At 45.1% G+C, this 16,813-nt stretch overlaps 1 protein-coding gene across 4 annotated transcripts in view; it reads right to left on the bottom strand.

The window, feature by feature from the left end:
- The window catches only part of gripap1 (GRIP1 associated protein 1), a 49,430-nt gene that overhangs the window by 15,159 nt on the left and 17,458 nt on the right, over positions 1–16,813 (bottom strand). For 2 of the 4 annotated variants that reach the window (XM_023957063.1, XM_023957064.1), the window contains 16 exons: positions 14,318–14,365; positions 14,215–14,246; positions 13,352–13,399; positions 12,462–12,561; positions 12,262–12,339; positions 11,769–11,861; positions 11,334–11,375; positions 9,187–9,321; positions 8,807–8,902; positions 8,611–8,721; positions 8,335–8,436; positions 8,138–8,251; positions 7,026–7,103; positions 5,537–5,632; positions 3,076–3,132; positions 2,847–2,946 (listed from right to left, as the gene is read on the bottom strand). In XM_023957063.1, the coding sequence (XP_023812831.1) occupies positions 2,847–2,946; positions 3,076–3,132; positions 5,537–5,632; positions 7,026–7,103; positions 8,138–8,251; positions 8,335–8,436; positions 8,611–8,721; positions 8,807–8,902; positions 9,187–9,321; positions 11,334–11,375; positions 11,769–11,861; positions 12,262–12,339; positions 12,462–12,561; positions 13,352–13,399; positions 14,215–14,246; positions 14,318–14,365 (1,330 nt within the window). The remainder of the gene's footprint in view (positions 1–2,846; positions 2,947–3,075; positions 3,133–5,536; positions 5,633–7,025; positions 7,104–8,137; positions 8,252–8,334; positions 8,437–8,610; positions 8,722–8,806; positions 8,903–9,186; positions 9,322–11,333; positions 11,376–11,768; positions 11,862–12,261; positions 12,340–12,461; positions 12,562–13,351; positions 13,400–14,214; positions 14,247–14,317; positions 14,366–16,813) is intronic. The other 2 variants (XM_023957065.1, XM_023957066.1) reach the window with 2 other exon arrangements.

The following is a 16,813-nucleotide window of genomic DNA, read 5'->3' as shown; positions in this document are numbered from 1 at the left end:
GCACAAGACTGTTGCACCCTCAGTGTAAGAAGGAGCGCTACTGCAGGTCATTCCTCCCCACAGCCATCAGACTGTACAACACCGTGTCAAAGTGACACTCCACGGTCCCAGGGGTGTTTTTCTGTTTAGTCAGTGATTCATTTACTTTTGTTGTAGTTGTTGTTTTTCAATTTTAAATTGTTTTTTGTTCTTGAACAGTTGTTTGTTTTTGGTGTGAACTTCATTAGTTATTTCTGTATTTTGAAAAAATTTGTAATGTTTTTTTACAGTTTACATGTTTTGCAGACCGCATGTTTTTTTACACTTTTGCAGCTGTATTTATTTAATATTTATTTCTTTATTTAATAAGAATCTCATTTTTGATAATAATTTTTCATAATAATTTTAGTAATATTTTTAATTATCTAATTTAAATGTAATTTGTGATGTCCTTTATTGATGTTATATTATATAGATTATTTCTGAATGTCGTGTTGCTGCCACAGATAAATGAAATTTCCCCATTGTGGGATTAATAAAGTCATCTATCTATCTATCTATCTATCTATACAGATTAGATTGATTTTAGATTATTAGATATAGATAGATATAGATTATTATTATTAAATTTAGATCTGATTTTAGATCCAAGATAAGAGTATGTTAATTCACCATGGGGGGGGGGGGGCAAGCATAAAACCTCATGTCTGTCTGACAGACTGATAGGTGGGAGTCTGTACAGTCTGATTAACCTGCAACTATAATATTTCAATCCAAGCAGGTCAAGCAGTCTGGGTTGGTTGGTTTTTCCTTTTAGAATTCTGTCATATCAGGTGGTTGAGCGGGTCGTCCTTTGATCGAAGGGTTGGCGGTTCGATCCCCGCTCCCACCAGCCAAGTGTTGTTGTGTCCTTGGGCAAGACACTTCACCCTCCTTGCCTCCAGTGTGGCTCCACTGGTGTGTGAATGTGTATAAATGATCCCGGTGATGGTCAGAGGGGCCATAGGCGCGAACTGGCAGCCACGCCTCTGTCAGTCTGCCCCAGGGCAGCTGTGGCTACAACAGTAGCTACCATCACCAAGTATGAATGAGGAGTGAATGAATAATGGACACAATGTAAGCGCTTTGAGTGTCTGGAAAAGCGCATATAAATCCAATCCATTATTATTATTATTATTATTATTATTATTATTATTATTATATGTTCATCTACTTCGGGCGGCCAAGGAGCAGCGGTAGGGCGGTCGACCCATGATCGTAATATTGCAGATTCGATTCCCACCTTGCAAGCCCATGTGTCGAAGTGTCCTTGGGCAAGACCCCACCTTGCCTCTGGTGGGAGGTTGGCGCCAGTGTTTAGCAGCGGAGCCGCCATCAGTGTGTGAATGTGTGTGTGCATGGGTGAATGGGACTGTGACTGTAAAGCACTTTGGGCCTTCGAAAGAAGATAGAAAGCGCTAAATAAGTATACGCCATTTACCATTTACTTGATCATTTAAAATGACCTGAACTGTAAAAACTGAATACAGATGCAGTGTGTGTCTACAGAACAGCAGAGCATCTTTTTAGAGTCTGCAGACAACTGTTCTCTATGGACAGCAGAAAATCCTTGCTGGAGCAGAAAACTGCCCTTTAAGCAGAGTTAAGGCTGTGAAGCGTCCCTTTAAAAGGCAGGCGCAGCGTTCGCAGGCTGCTTTAAAATGTCCGATTCTCAGCCTTCTGCAGAGAAGCCTTTTAAACATTCAGCATTGCTCCTGAATTTTGCATGACGCTCTGCCTGCACATGCATGTGCACGGTGGTGTGCATGTGTGCGTAAAAGAAAATTGGACAGCATGTTTACAAAGACAGCAGACCTTTGAGGTGTTCAGACGCAAAGAGGCAGAAAGTTTCAACTGAAACGGGTTAGATGCACAGGAACTCAGTTGTGTGCAGTTACTGTGTGCGTGTGTGTGTGTGCGTGTGTTGCATCAGCACACACAAACATCCAACACCAGACGCCCCTGACCCAACCAAAACTCTACATGACAAAGTCAGCACAAGTTTGGCACAGAGCAAGAACCCCTGATTACTGGTCTGTCCGTCATGCTGAGTCAACTCGTCTTAACACACACACACACACCCACACACACACGCACACAGTGTTCAAAAGCAGTCCAGGGCCCGGCAGGGAATTACATCCCATGATGTTAATTCCTAGCTAACCCCACAGGTAAGGATATATGAGGCACCTGTGTGACCTGATCCCCTCACACACAGGTGATCCTCATCAGAACCTATAACTGCATTCATCACTGCTCCTCACTTCTGACAGTCCTCCTCAGGTGGGTTCAGCTGGGTTTTCTAGCCTCCTTAAATCGTCTCCTACACCTGAAGATCCGTTCCAGTTGTTCTGAAAGCCGTTCTTCTTCCAAACAGGTCTTGACTAACTTTTGGGTCCAATTTTCTTCAGCGCAGTACGCCCGCCTCAGCGGGGTACGCCAGCCTCAGCACGGTACGCCAGCCTCAGCGGGGTACGCCCGCCTCACGGCGGTACGCCTGCCACACAGCAGTATGCCCGCCTCACCGCAGTATGCCCGCCTCACCGCGGTACGCCTGCCTCAACACCAGAATGTTGTTATGATGCTTGTTATGTTTGCTACATTTTTTAGCACACGTCACAGACCCATTCATCTGATTGATTTCAAACAAAAAAGGCGATTATTGCTGGAAAACCGCAGAGACATAATCACAGTGTGAACAGAAACAAAAGACCCAGAGCAAAGGAATGAACGCTGTTTCATCCTCTCTTCAAGGACAGGATGAAACATTGGTGTAAAGGATTTTTGACAGCAGTAAGCTGTCATGATGCTCTGACCAGAGGCAGTACCTGTCCTGGTCTTGCTGTTGGTCAGGATCTCCTGGAGTCTCTCCTGCAGTTTGTCTGCTCTCTTCCTTTCCAGCTGCAGTTGCCGCTTCAGATCCTTCAGCTGTGCACGCACACATATACACAGATTAATTTTTCAATAACCATTTTCATGCATGGCTACTTTTAAATTACTCCTTAAAGTGAAAGATTCTCTGTGACTCTGGCGTGAAACAGAGGACCCTGAACTCACCGCTGCACTTCCCTTTTTCTCCAGGATCCTCTGACCGTCCACCGTGTCTTTTATCTCCTGCAGGTCACAAAGAGATTCAAAGGGTTGATTGTTATATGCACGGTAAGAAACGGGTTTCACTGCCAAAAAAAGTATACAGGAAATTGAAAATTCACACAAAACATACACACACACACAAAAATAAACCACAAGATGTCGTGCAAGTTCTAAATGTGCAAAAACAGTGATAACAAACAGTAGCGAACAATGGGGATGTGCAATGTGCAGTTGGTTGTTCCAGACTCTCCTGTAGGTTGCTTCGACCCCGCCAGTGATGCATCCTATCACGGCGGTGTGGTCAGCGAACTTCAGGATGATGTTGTCCTTATGAGAGGATGGGGCTGAGAACACAGCCCTGTGGTGTGCCAATGTTTGTGATGATGCTGGCTGAAGTCCTGTTCCGACAGACTGAGGACGGCCTGTTCTTTGCCAGTCAGAAAGTCCAGGAGACAGTCACAGATGATGGGGTGTATTCCAAGGGAGAACAGTTTGTGGGGAACGACCGTGCTGAATGCAGAACTGTAGTCGATAAAGAGCATCCTGATGTAGGAGTTTTTATTCTCCAGATGTGAGAGGGAGACGTGCAGTGCTGCGGCAATGGCATCTGAGGTGGACCTGCGGGGCCGGTATGCGTACTGCAGGGGGTCTAGTGTGTCTGGGATGCTGCTCTGGATGTGGGTCAGCATCACTCTATCAAAGCACTTCATAATGATTGGAGTGAGTGCTACTGGTCTGTAGTCATTCAGGCAGGTGGGAGGGCTCTTCCTGGGGAGGGGAACGATGGTAGTGGTCTTGAAGCAGGAGGGGGCGGTTCTCTGGCTGACAGAGAGGTTGAATATGGAGGTGAGGACGTCTGTCAGCTGGTTAGCAGATGCTCTGACGGCTCGTCCAGGAATGTTGTCTGGTCCTGCCGCCTTGCAGGGGTTGATCCTCCTCAGAGCTTTGTTAACCTGGGCTGATGAGACGACTGGTGGGGGTGAGGGGGGTGCACTTGTGCAAGAGTGTATTGGTCCCTCTGTGTGGGGGGTGGACGTCTCAAAGCGGGTGTAGAATGCATTGAGGTTGTCGGGCAGGCTGTTAAGTAAACAACTTAAACACATTCTCCGTATTCTGTCATTGTTTTCTGACAAAGCCTCATTTCTGAAGAATAGTACATCAGCTCTATGTTTATGATGTTTTGTACACTTCTGATAAAAGCTGGATAGAGGGGGAAACATTCACTTGTTGTGGACAGGAACAGGCCCAAAAGTACTACCCAACAACTAAAGTGTTATTCACAAATGGACATTAGTAATACTTGGCCCAAAGTCCCGGTTTTTGCTATGCTACTCTTGTTTGCACCTCTTGTACTTTGACTCTGGACAAAGAAAAACTGGACAAAAAATTGTCATATCCAAAGAATGAACCTCTTAATTCCTGCTTCTTTGATGAGAGGGTGAGGTGTTTCCCTTTGGGATTTGCCTCAGGAACAGGAATCAGGTCCATGAACAGACACGTGGTACAAGGGGGCTCACCCCTCATAATAATTTAGTTGACTGACCCTCCAACTTGGTGTTTGGCAGTTCTCTTAGGGCCATTCAAAGACGGAAGTACGGGGTTTGGCCATTGGCCTTAATGAAAACATCGCACACGCCTTTCGGCTAACTAGCCTCAAGTGTATTTATCACTAAAAGCCCAAGTCCTGCTATATTTTTATCCGTCTGTAAAATTCCCATGCTCCTCTCCCTCCACCGTCCATACCGCCCCTCACAAAAGCCCAGCAGAGGAAGAAGCTCCGTAGGGTCAAGGCGAGGACAGCGTGGGCCATGATGGCATTAATGCAATTTTGCTCTTAATAAAAACTGGACACCTGGAAATGTTCCCCTCTGTACGATAAATAAAGGCTTGTCTTATGGCCCAGTTTAACATAAGCCTAAAGGAAAACTGTGACTGTTTGACAGCCATCTAGTTAGCCTTAATGTACTGAAGAAGCACTCATAGTTCCTGAAATGAAGTAGGACCGCAGTCATGCAGTCAGGATGAGAGGTGGGTTCCTAGTACCACAGACACAGAAGTAATGGCATTGGTGGTGATGAAAGAGGTGAGTCCCATAGTGAAAGACAGAATGAAGTAGAACAGAAGAGCCTCATAAAAGTCACAGGGTGACAGATGTCCTTTAATGAACTTCATTTTATACATCTAATCAGATACAACCCATAGCCCAAGACAATAAAGTTCTGAGAAAGTTTTTTATTTCTACTTTTCATCTGCTGATCACGTCAGACTTTGGAGATGTCCGTCAGCCTCACACGTTTCAGCAGAAATTAAATCCTTTAAGGCTTCAGACTCGTCAGGTGTGAGTGGAAATACCATGAACTTTTTCACATGATGGTGATGACTTCCTCAATAGTTGCTGTTGATGTTTATTTTCAGGATAAGTCACCTGTCTGAGCGTCCCGATGATGTTGCAGTTTTCATCCCTCTGCTTCTTCACCTCCTCCATTTGCTGCTTCACTTCCTCCATCTCTGACTGCTTCTCCTGAAGAACACGCAAACACTTAGCTTAGAACCAGCTCCACATTGACAGGAACACCAGCATCTTCCAAAAGCTTCCATCCCTCCAGCCCTTCATCCAGACGACTAAAATAAATGAACTCCTCTCTAATCTGCTGCTAATTAATTTGACTAGGATCATCATTAAAGATGGCTGCGTGTTCCTGCGTCTGATAATTCCCTGGAAGTCACACACTTCAATCGCAGACACTTAAAAAAGCTGAGCAGGGACATCATCTGCCACCAAGACAAAAGCCTCCCTGCTTTAAAAGGCCATGAATTTGAAAAACAGATTATATTTATATAAATAACAACAAATATGTAAGAATTTAACCAGGAGCTATTAAACTGCTTTTTAGAGCTGAAGAAAGGCACAAGCAAGAGGAACTAAGGTCTGAAGAGGCTCAACTGGAACAGAAACATGTGACATGTTCTCCTGTCAGCAGTAACCGCAGTGTCAGTCATAGACAGACACGCCCACTAAAATAGATATCAGGCTGACCAGATCTAAAAACATTAGCTATTGGTTTGTGTAACTACACTTTTGGGGGACCCGTACGTTGAGACATGAACTCGTACACTAACCCTCAGGAAAAGCTGCTCTGCCTGAGAATCCAGCCCGTGAAACCAGGAGCAGAGTGACGGAGCAGCAGACCTGCAGCTAATTACATCTCCTCCATCATTAATTAACTTCCCCGGCTCAGTGAAGCAGCAGACCAGCACAGGCCCCCTTTCACCGTCTCCTACCTCATCCCACAGGCTGAGCGAAGACACCGCCTCACTTCTCATCACCTTACTGATGATTAGGCTGCAAGCTTCAGGGTCAAAGTTCACTGGTGTTTTTATGCCACGTCTCATTACAAAAGGATATTAATGATAATGGATTGGATTTATCTGCTTGTCCAGACCCTCAAAGTGCTTCCAGTGTGTCCATCATTCATTCATACTTGGTGATGGTAACTACTGATGTACCACAGCTGCCCTGGGGCAGAATGACAGAGGCGTGGCTGTCAGTTCACGCCCACGGCCCCTCTGACCATCACCGGGATGATTCATGCACATTCACACACTTCAGTGGAGCCACACTGGAGGCAGGGAGGGTGAAGTGTATTGCCCAAGTCACACAGTGACGGTTGACTGGGGGGAGCGGGAATCGAACCGCCGACCTTTCAGTCATTGGACAACTTGCTCATACACCTGTTCTCTGTCATTCATTTGTCCCCCATCAGCTCTGAAGGTGCAGGAATCAGCTCTGATGGACTTCCTCGTAGACTTCCTGTTCCACGCAGATGTTCCTGCAGGACGCTTCCGCTTTCTCATGTTCCTCAGCTGCACTCAGCAGTCAAATCTAAAGAGGCTGCGTGTGCGCATGTGTGTACCTCCAGCTGTAGTATGTGATTTTTACGCAGCTCCTCCTCCTCCTGTTGGTGCTGCAGAGCCGCCTTCTCCATGTTTTCCTGTTCACAGATAAAAGCAGATCAGTGGTAAAGGTCAGAGCTGCACCCACTCCTCCTTTAGTGTTTGAAATTCTTTAGCACGGCTGCTGTGAAGGAGTCTGACCGCTTGAATTCTCGCTTTTCTTTATTGGTTGTTGGTCCGAGTGTTTCAGAAATTCTCTGGACTCAAACGGCCTCCACAGTCACCAGATCTCAACCCAATAGAGAACCTTTGGGATGTGGTGGAACGGGAGAACAGCTTCATGGATGTGCAGCGACTGTGTGATGCCGTCATGTCAACGTGGACCAAACTCTAAGGAATGATTCCAGGCAGTCCTGAAGGCTAAAGGCGTCCAACTCTGCACTAGTAAGGTGGGCCTGACACAGTGACCAGAGAGTGTGATCTAGTATATACCAGAAAAAAGCAGACACCTGCAAAACTGTAGAATCTGAATGACCAACATGAATTGTAGACCTCAAAGAGCAAAACACTTGAAAATAGTAAGCTTCTGGTTTTTTGTATTTTTGGTAAAAGTTAGCTTTGTGTTTTGAAGCCATAAAATAAAAGCAGGAATCCCAACCAGGGTTTTGATAGTTTTAGAAAATCAGTAAAGAGACTGAGAAGTGTGAATGTATCTCAGCATTCACACCTTTACTAGAAGGAAGAACAGAATCAGACTCCGTCTAAACTAAAGGGTTAATCAGTGTTTCAACTGAAAACTGTTCAAAGGAGCCTTCAAATCTCAGATCTGTCCTGTTCCTGTTGGTCCGGTCTGATGGATGATGTGCAGTAACTCAGACAAGCACCGTTCTGGAGGACATGTCAGGAGGCAGTCATCACTAGTGTTGCTGATCGGTCTGCATTTTTACATCCTTTGAGTGGACATTAGGAGACGCTGCTGTTTGGACTGAACTGAAGACGGGCTGAGGAGGAGATGCAGCAGAGATGTTGGAGACATTCCAGAAGGGTTCAGAGAAGATTCATGCTGTGTTGGTTAAAGGACATCAGGGGTCTCTGGCTGTTAGACAGGTGTATAACAACCTGACAGTCTCACCTCCACCTCCTTCAGCCGTCTCTCATACCATCCTCTGGTCCCCTCCATTGACTGAAGCTGAGCCTGCAGTTCCTCCACCCTTTGCTGCACACCTTCCAGTTCTTTCGTCCGAGCCTGGTCACACGACACACACAGAGGTTGTTTGTCAAATGAGGCATAGGTAGGACCCCTTGGATTCTCCCATTGCTCTCCTTTACCTTTTCATCTCGAAGCTGCTGTCGGATCTCCTCCTCAGAGCGGTTCTTGTCTTCATGAAGCCCCCTGAGCTCCTTCTCGTAGCGACCTCTAACAGCAAGAACCTGAAAGTGCAGAAGGCAGGATGAGAACCAGCAACCAGACACTCCGAAGAGAAAAAAAAGGTCAGTTTTCACTCCTTCCCCTCTTTGCTTATAACATCAAAATAACGTTAATGAGAGACTTCACTTCAATGAAAAGCTGGACAGATTGAAGCACACCTGAATGGAGCAGCTCACCTCCTTTTCATGCTGCAGTTTCAGGTCAGACAGCGCCTCCTTGTGGTCAGACTTCTCCTGATTCAGCTGGATGGCCATGTCATCCAGCATGGCCTTCCGCTTCTCCGCAGTCTGCTCACATGCACACACATTCATGGTGATGTTAGGAGCTGCACACATGCACAGATGTGACGCTGTGCACGTCTGTGTGTTTAACCTTCTTGGCCTCATCGAGTTCTCTCAGCAGCCTCTCCTTTTCCAGTCCTTCTTCTGTTAACTGCTCCAACAGCTTTCTGTTGGCAAAGCTCATCTCCTGCAGGAAAAGATGCATGAACCCTCAGAATGAACATACCTCCTACACCCAACAGGAGTTTGGGCATCATTAGAGAAATACAGCAAAAAACAAATGGCTGAAAGACAGGCCTGTGTGGAGCTCATGCATGTGTGGAAGGAAAGTATAACAGTCAGAACAAGATCGAGAGAAGACGGCTTTGAAGATGTTCAAGAAAAGGAGGTCAACCACAAGTAAGAAAGAAAAGATTTGGTGAGGGTTGACAGCACTTTGGCAGCCATGTTTGACAGTTTCTCCGCTCTGACCTGCAGCTGAGAGTTAAGGTCATCTTTCTGCGCCATCAGAGCCTCCTGCTCGGCTCGCCGCTGCTGCAGCTCGGCCGTCAGCGCCTCCTGCTGCTCTCGAAGGAGGTTCATCTCTTGCGTTTTCACCGTCTGGATCTGAACACAGTTAGATGACAGTTAGAGCAATTACCCCAGGCTAGAGCTCGACAGTGGAAGAGCAGATTCTCACACAGACATGGATCTAGAAGCACAGGCAAGCAGCTCTGGGGGGCAGCAGTGACAGGCGGCGTCAGGGAAAGGAAGCGGCCTCTTGCTAGGATAGTTGGCAACAGAGACATCTCTGACAGTCAAGAGTGTTTTGTGTCATGAATGCAGAGATAAAAACAACAAACAGAAGCTGTGACTTTCTCCTCACCACAGAAACCCAACCAGTGATGCTTCACCTGCATGTTAGGTTTCAGCACCGCTTTTTCTGCAGGATTTTAAAGAACTAACACTTTCTTTAGGAGGTTCTTAAGTTTCAGCACTTTAAAAAATGTGACGCTGATTATTAAAGTGATTTTCCCTAAAAGCCATATTTTCCCCATTTTTAAAAACCACAACGTTTTTGTCATTTAAGGAGGTTTGTTTTTGTTTAGAAAAGTTCCACCTCTGATCGGTTTGAATCAGCAGCTCTGTGAAAAGTGGATGTTGGCATAGAAACTATAAAGATGAACTGATGCTTGTTGGGTCAGTTTTCTATGCTCGTCCTCTCTTGAGCATCAAGCTCCTTCAGAGAAGTCCTGCAGCAGAGCTGCGTGATGAGAGGCCCAGGTTTCTGCTTTTAAATGCTGTTGCAGCTCTTTTTTTCTAAAAGATGAAATAAAAGTTGAGTTAGAAGATTTAAAAACTGTTTGATGTGTGTTCGTTGTGGTTTCAAGACGTTTAACAAGGACAACTCATTGTGAGACACTGTCCCTTTAACTCAATGCATCATGGGAGATGTAGTGTGAAACCTGCCGCAAAAGGGCAGAAAGACTAGCGTCTCTGAGCTTCATGGTTTTGTTCACTTGTTCCACGGTCTGATAACGGATTCTGTGGAAAGCTACACCACTGAGCGACTTTACGAGCTAAATCGAAACAAGGAAGTGAAGACTTTAACCACTTCTGATTGGTCAGACTGATGACATGTGATTAAGCCTCCAAGAATGATTGGCGGAGACAGTTAAAGGGGCGGGACTTTTCCTAAAACAATTATAGCTGCAGCTAAACCGCGGTACCGTCATTCTTATCAAAATGTCTTTAATAGAATCAAATAAACACAAAGAAAAAAGTATTTTATGATCTTTCATATTCTTAACTACTCAGTGTTTTATCAGGGCCTGTTTGGATGAACAGACAGCTGAAACCCTGGAGATGGAAAATGTTTTTAGATCAGTTAATGAGGGCAATTTCCCACGGCACGCTGGTTGAAAAACACTGCACTAGACCACCATACTGGCATAGAGATAGACTCTGCCCATTCCTGGAATTGAGTCCTACTCTAGAAATGGGAAGCAGTGATGAGAATCGGCAGATTTTCCTCATCTCTGTTCCTCAAAGAAAAAAACGTCTATGTTTTATTTTATAAACTAAATGCAACCATGAAAGACAAGAAGTGGACTGCAGTTGGTGAATCCCAAATCACATTTTAGTCAAATGATCTGCAAATGAATTCACATCTAAGAAGAACTGATGTGTTCTTTCATTTTTTCATTTTAAAGGTCTCAAAAATTGATGACAACCATTCAGTTGTAGATCTTGGAAGAGTTTTCATGCCGGCTGCATTCATTTTATTCTGCTAAAGGGTTCCAGCAGCTTCCAGCAAGCAGAGGGAGTTTTCTACAGCACAGGTTCTACCTGAGAGTGTTACCTGTTCCAGAGCACACAGGTTAGTCACAGAGTCGTCTCTACAGCAAAAGCTAAAACCAGTGGTTCTGAGTGTTGCGCCGTTGATGGTGGCAGAACACTGCTCTAATGTTAGGACCCCATCAGCAAAGCCTTTTCAGAAACTTAAATTAATTGGAAAATCCCTCGAAAGGTTCCGGGTAAGTTCTGTTATTTTTAATCTATTTCTAGCAGAACTAAACTGTTACAGTACATGAGTCCAGGGTTAAGGTTCTGGACAAGTTAGGATTCTAGATAATTACCTGCTGAAGAGCAGACAGTTCAGCCCTCAGACAAGATTTCTCCTGAAAGATAGATTACAATTCTGACACCTATAGGATCACTGTGGAACTGCAGACGTGCAATACCAACACTTTAGAGGTTCCAGCTGCTGCTTCTCCTTTGTCATGGTTCTGGTGTTGTACTATTGGTGGACAAGCTCCTAAAGCTCCTTCATTCTGATCTAATTATTTCATAAACAACTATGAATATACATAAAAGGATTTGACATGAAACGGGTTTATTTGATGTTTCTAAGTATTGAACAGAAAGTCACTGATCCTTTCTGATTGAAGTTCTTAGATTCATCTCCAAGTGTTATACCAAGCAGTGAGACATGATGGGCTGAATGTTTTGCATCCATCAGACACATTCTGTCAGCATGACATGACTCCACCAGATGCTGCAAGTTTTATTACCTGTTCTAGAGCAGCTAGATTAGTCCTCAGAGCATCGTTCTCCTGCAGAATGTTCTCCACCTGCTCCTGACTGACTGCGCTCTGTGTGGCCGCCTGCAGTGTCGCCACATCACAGGCAGGGGGCAGCAGAGAGGTGACGAGGAAGGAGAGGAAAATTCAGAAAAAACGTAGAGATAAAACAGCGGTGAAGCTCAAGAAGGAGCAGAGCTTGAAAAGAGAATGCAACAGTTCAGTGAGAAGGCTGGAAAACACTCTTTGCATTAAGACTGACAAGACTGAAAGATCTTTTTTTTTTCTTTAATCTTTCAGTCAAAGTCAGGAAACTCAGGGTTCACTGCAGATGTTTTACCCAGCTGTGGATTCACGCAGAGGTCGGAGGGGTTCAGGCTCCCACAGCTATCCTTATTTTTGCTGTGAGTGTGTGAATGCATGCGTGTGCAGTTGTGCCAGTCTGTGGTGTGTGAATGTGTACAAGAGCATGCATGCGTGTTACCTGGTCCTTCAGGTTGTGCAGAGCCTCCTGGTGCTCCCGGTCTCTGCTCTGCAGCTGCTCTCTCAGCTCCACTGTGGTCTAATCACAAACAGATTCAGTCACTTCACAGGTTAATGGATGTTCTACAGACAGCTTTGAGCTTTTTCTGGTTCTCTGAAGCTGACTGTGGTCCATTGCAGTCTGTGCTGTGGAAGGCTCACCCGATTGGCCCCCGTCAGGTCTGTCTGCAGCTTCTGCATGCATGTGTTCAGAGCCTTCAGCTCCTCTTCTTTCCTCTGGTTGATCTCATCAATCTTGGTCCTGCAACACAAATGACACAGGACATTGACATCAGCCAAAGATGGAGGTCCTGATGAAGAACAGGAACAGGTGATGTAGACTGAATGCAGAGGAACTTAGCCCACAAAGGAAGAATTTAGATCCAGAAAAGTTAGGAATTTTTACATAAACCACTAATAGAAAAGCTGGTTTTGCTTGGAGAGACACAAGAAATGGCTTTAAAGGTAAATCCATGCAAGGATTCAATGAACTGAACCTTGCAGATGAAGATCACGTTTTAAATGGCATTATGGGAAATGTGAATTAGAATTCCAGGAAAAGCTTAGAGGTAAATGGACTGCTGGAGATACAGGGGTGTTAAAGTAGTCAGACGATGCCTTGGAGGTGTCCAGGAGCCTCATCAGGATCTAACGATGATGCCAGAACACAGCAGAATTCTGCATTGTGATAAAACCTGCTTTAGGATGGGGTGAAACCTCTGAACACATCTGCTGGAGGAGTTTATGCAACCATCCAGAAGACAATCAGAAGGAGCTCCCCTATCAAGTGCTGATTGAACAGGTGAAGGTGAAAGGCTCCTCTCCCTTCAATTCAACAAAACAAAACTCAACCTGAGACTTACAGGTTTTCTTCAACTATGATGTGTTTTTCCTCAACAATCAAAGCAACTGAGACCTGAGGTGATTTACAAAGAGGAGGCAGCAGCTGCAAATGAAGCTGAAGCACAGAGCGGGTGCAGCAGGTGGGAGCTGAGATGAGGAAAATGGAGCAGCTGCTGAGCGCTAAGGTGTAGTAGAGGTTTAGTTCTGACCTGCTGTCGTTATACAGGACCTCCTTCTCCGCCTGCAGGCGCTGAAAACTGAACACAAACATGTTAATCACAGTTTCTGTGACACTGGAGTGAAAGCAGAAGATCAGATTGAGGTTTTTCTAAACAATCCATTTAAATCTTCCAAAATGAGCAGGTGGAAGCGTGTTTTTGTCTATTCTGCTTCTGCATTCTGCCTTGGTTTAAGTGTGATACTAATCCTTTGTTCACACCTCCACATTGTTTTGACATTTTAAAGAGCTCTACAAACGCATCGGTAATCACGTCTCCATGTCTGGGTTCATGATTTCATTCAGACTCTCCCGGTACGGTGAGCTTCCTCCTCCACTGCAGGAGCTGCATCTGAATGAAAGCTACTTTCAGCAGTTCTTCTGTCTCTCTGGGATCCAGTTTGACCATTTGCTGTCCCTCATTGGTCCCAGGAGGGTAGATATTAAATTAAATAACCTTTTTATTATCGTCTCCATGCTAGCAGAGAAACTCCACCCGCTGATCACATCATCATCATGTCAATGGTCTATGCAGAGTACCTTGTTGGTTGACGCTCAGATACTTGTACTCTGGAAACACTGTACAGCGAGCCTTCACTGCTGCTTGAGTGGAGGGTGTTTTTGTGTCAGCCCCAGAGCGTCAAGGCTTAAATCGCGCCACAGGACCTCTCATCTCGTCTGTGCATTGACTCAACATTGGAACCTCTGCCGTGCAAATGCCGTTCAGTACGAACACAGCTGAGGTATTTTAGAGAAGAGTTCACGTTTTCAGCTGAGGTTAGGACCAGGTGATTCCCATTATGATGTGCTGAACCTCAGACTGAAGGTGTTATGGTGAAGTAATGAACATCTCACCTCTCCTGCTTCTTCTTCAACTTGTCAGACAGCTGAAACACAGACAGACAGGTCAGGCTCGAGAAGCAAGAGTTGGTTGGTGGATTGTTAAGGTTCCCTTTACCTTCATCATCTCTTCCTGGAGTTTGGCGACTTCGGCCTGTTTGGACGCCTGTGAGAGGACATGAGAGCAGTTCAGACCACCTTCATCAGCTCAAGCGGTTGTTGTTTGGAGCTTTGTGCCAGTGCCTCACATGTCAGGCATCTGGGTGGGTAAAAGACAGAAGGCGCAGCGGGCCAAAGGTGTGAGGTGTCTGAACTGCAGACACTTGAAAGTGATGATTAATCCCCATGTGGTTATGCCACAAACCTAAGGCACCATAGACACCTCTGAAAGGGGAGTGAGGGTGCATGCTGGGAGTCTGACCCTGAGCCAACAGCGTGAGGTGATGAACATCCCCCATTGCCCATGGGTCAAGTGCCCTTGGACAAGACGGTGACCACGACATTGGTTAAAGGTCAGGCATGAACGGCAGCAGAGCCACTGTCGGTGTGTGGTTGTGTGTGTGCATGGGTGAATGGGACTGGGACTGGAAATCGCAATCAGATCTTTGATTTTAGTCTATAATATTGGACTCATTTGTATGTGAAGATCTGAACTTTGAGACTTTAAACAAGGGAGAAAAGGGGGGGGAAATCCCATTTGTCTGAGAAAAGTGTGTAGTGAGGAGTTTCACAGCATTAAAACATCTGTAACCCTACTTTATGACTTCACCTCTCACAGGTTATTTCACAAGTCAACCCCGGCAAAACACAAAGGCAGCGCTGTATAAACCATTTAAACAATCAATAGTGGGTTCAGCCATGAGGTTTCTGTGCTTCCACAGAAACCAGTGTTATGCTGACTCAGCCTCTCTGACAGAAAAATAAACCAATCTTTATCTGATCGTAGGACATGAGAGGAAACTAAAAACAGTTTGGATACAGGTTGGACCATCTGTTCAGTGGTTCTGGTTTCTTCAGTTCACACTTGAGGTTTCTGAGCTGAAACTTCTCCTGCATCTTTGCTTTAATATATTAGGATGGCCAGCATTTATGTGAATTATTTTATTGTTGTTAGGAAAGTACACCAGTACTGGTAGAAGCCCATCATCCGTTCTGCCTGAAAGGAACATTTCACAGATTCATAAGGCTCCTTTGACCATGAGGCCCGGATGTCTGGGTTTACACCCTTAAAGGGAGTGTCTGTTTCTGTCAATAGCTAAATGTTAGCTTAAAGATTCTTCTAATGGGATACTGGCATACAAAAAGGATTTTAGTACAATAAAACGTTTTTAATGTCACAGTAAGATGTCGGCTGCAGCCTTAGTGACAGGCCGGAGTCATGACAGTTTTTGAGCACGTCTGGAATTTGTTGACCGTTTAGTTGCAGGAATGTAACATCGATTGCTGAGACAATTCCTTGGAAAATTCAAGCACTAAGTTGAATGAAAACCTAATTTGGTTTATTTGCCTCCAAGCCTTCTTTGTGTATTGAATGGTCCCACTTAAATTTCTTCTCAGCTTCACACGCAGGTCATCTGTGTCCCACCACATCTTAACCGATGGTCACATGACAAGGAAAAAGTTTGTTTTATTGGGAAACTATAGACTGTAAAATGGAAAAACAAAGGAAGATGTGAAACAGGACGGTGCTAAAAAGTGGAAAAACAGAACCATGAATGCATCACTACAACAATAATACCACAGCATCCAATGGAGAACATGGAGCTGTTTTAAAGTCCCACTCTAAACATCTTTAAATCGTTCCCAATGGACTTCTAATTATGATGATGCTGTTTTTAGACCAAATCAAAAAAAGGGTGTGGTTTTCTAGGACATAGTTTCTGCAGGGCAGCAGGAGCTCATTAGAAATTCACCTCCAAGTTGTGGGCGTGACCGCTGGCATGGAACAACACCGCCCCCTCCCCCCTCGCTGTTACTGGTGGCTTTCCGTTTACGTGCTCTCCTGCTAGCTTACATCCCCTCACACTCCCACCCAAACATTACCGGTGCAAAAAAGGCAAAGCAATATGGTAGCTTTGCAGCTGCACAGTTCTGATCCAGATTCCAGCTCAGACCAGGAAAAACAAAGACGTTCAGGGATCTATTTGTCTGACGGTGGATGCATGAGAATGGGGCAGAGCAGGGAGTTGGGGCCATTGGCTGCATACAAGATCTGGACTGAGTGACCCCGCCCCCTGGCGATCCAAACAGGAAGTACCTGCTGGCTCCAAGAAGCCAAAATCCCATAGACTTCTATTGGTCAGAAGAACCATTCTTGATCTGATATTTTCTTATCATGTTTTTGCTCATCCTAATGTTTTTCATGATGCTTAATCAGATGTCTCAATAAAAGCATGTGGTGCCTGCTGGCCCCCACCTCCAACGTTCAAACCGTTTGAGATTCTACCGCTTTCAGTGGAAGGGGTGCAGACTTCCAACAAGCTCACTCATAGAAACACTGATTCTACGAGCTGGGGAAAAAAAAAAAAGAGTATTTTCTAAGTCATATAAAAGCTCTTTTACCAACTGAATTTTTTCATCTGCTTCTGATTCACAAAGATTTGAATAAAGAAAT

Source organism: Oryzias latipes, chromosome 7, assembly GCF_002234675.1.
Source record: "Oryzias latipes chromosome 7, ASM223467v1".
In the NCBI taxonomy this organism is placed as follows: Eukaryota; Metazoa; Chordata; class Actinopteri; order Beloniformes; family Adrianichthyidae; genus Oryzias; species Oryzias latipes.
This window is presented reverse-complemented; position numbering and strand designations above follow the sequence as displayed.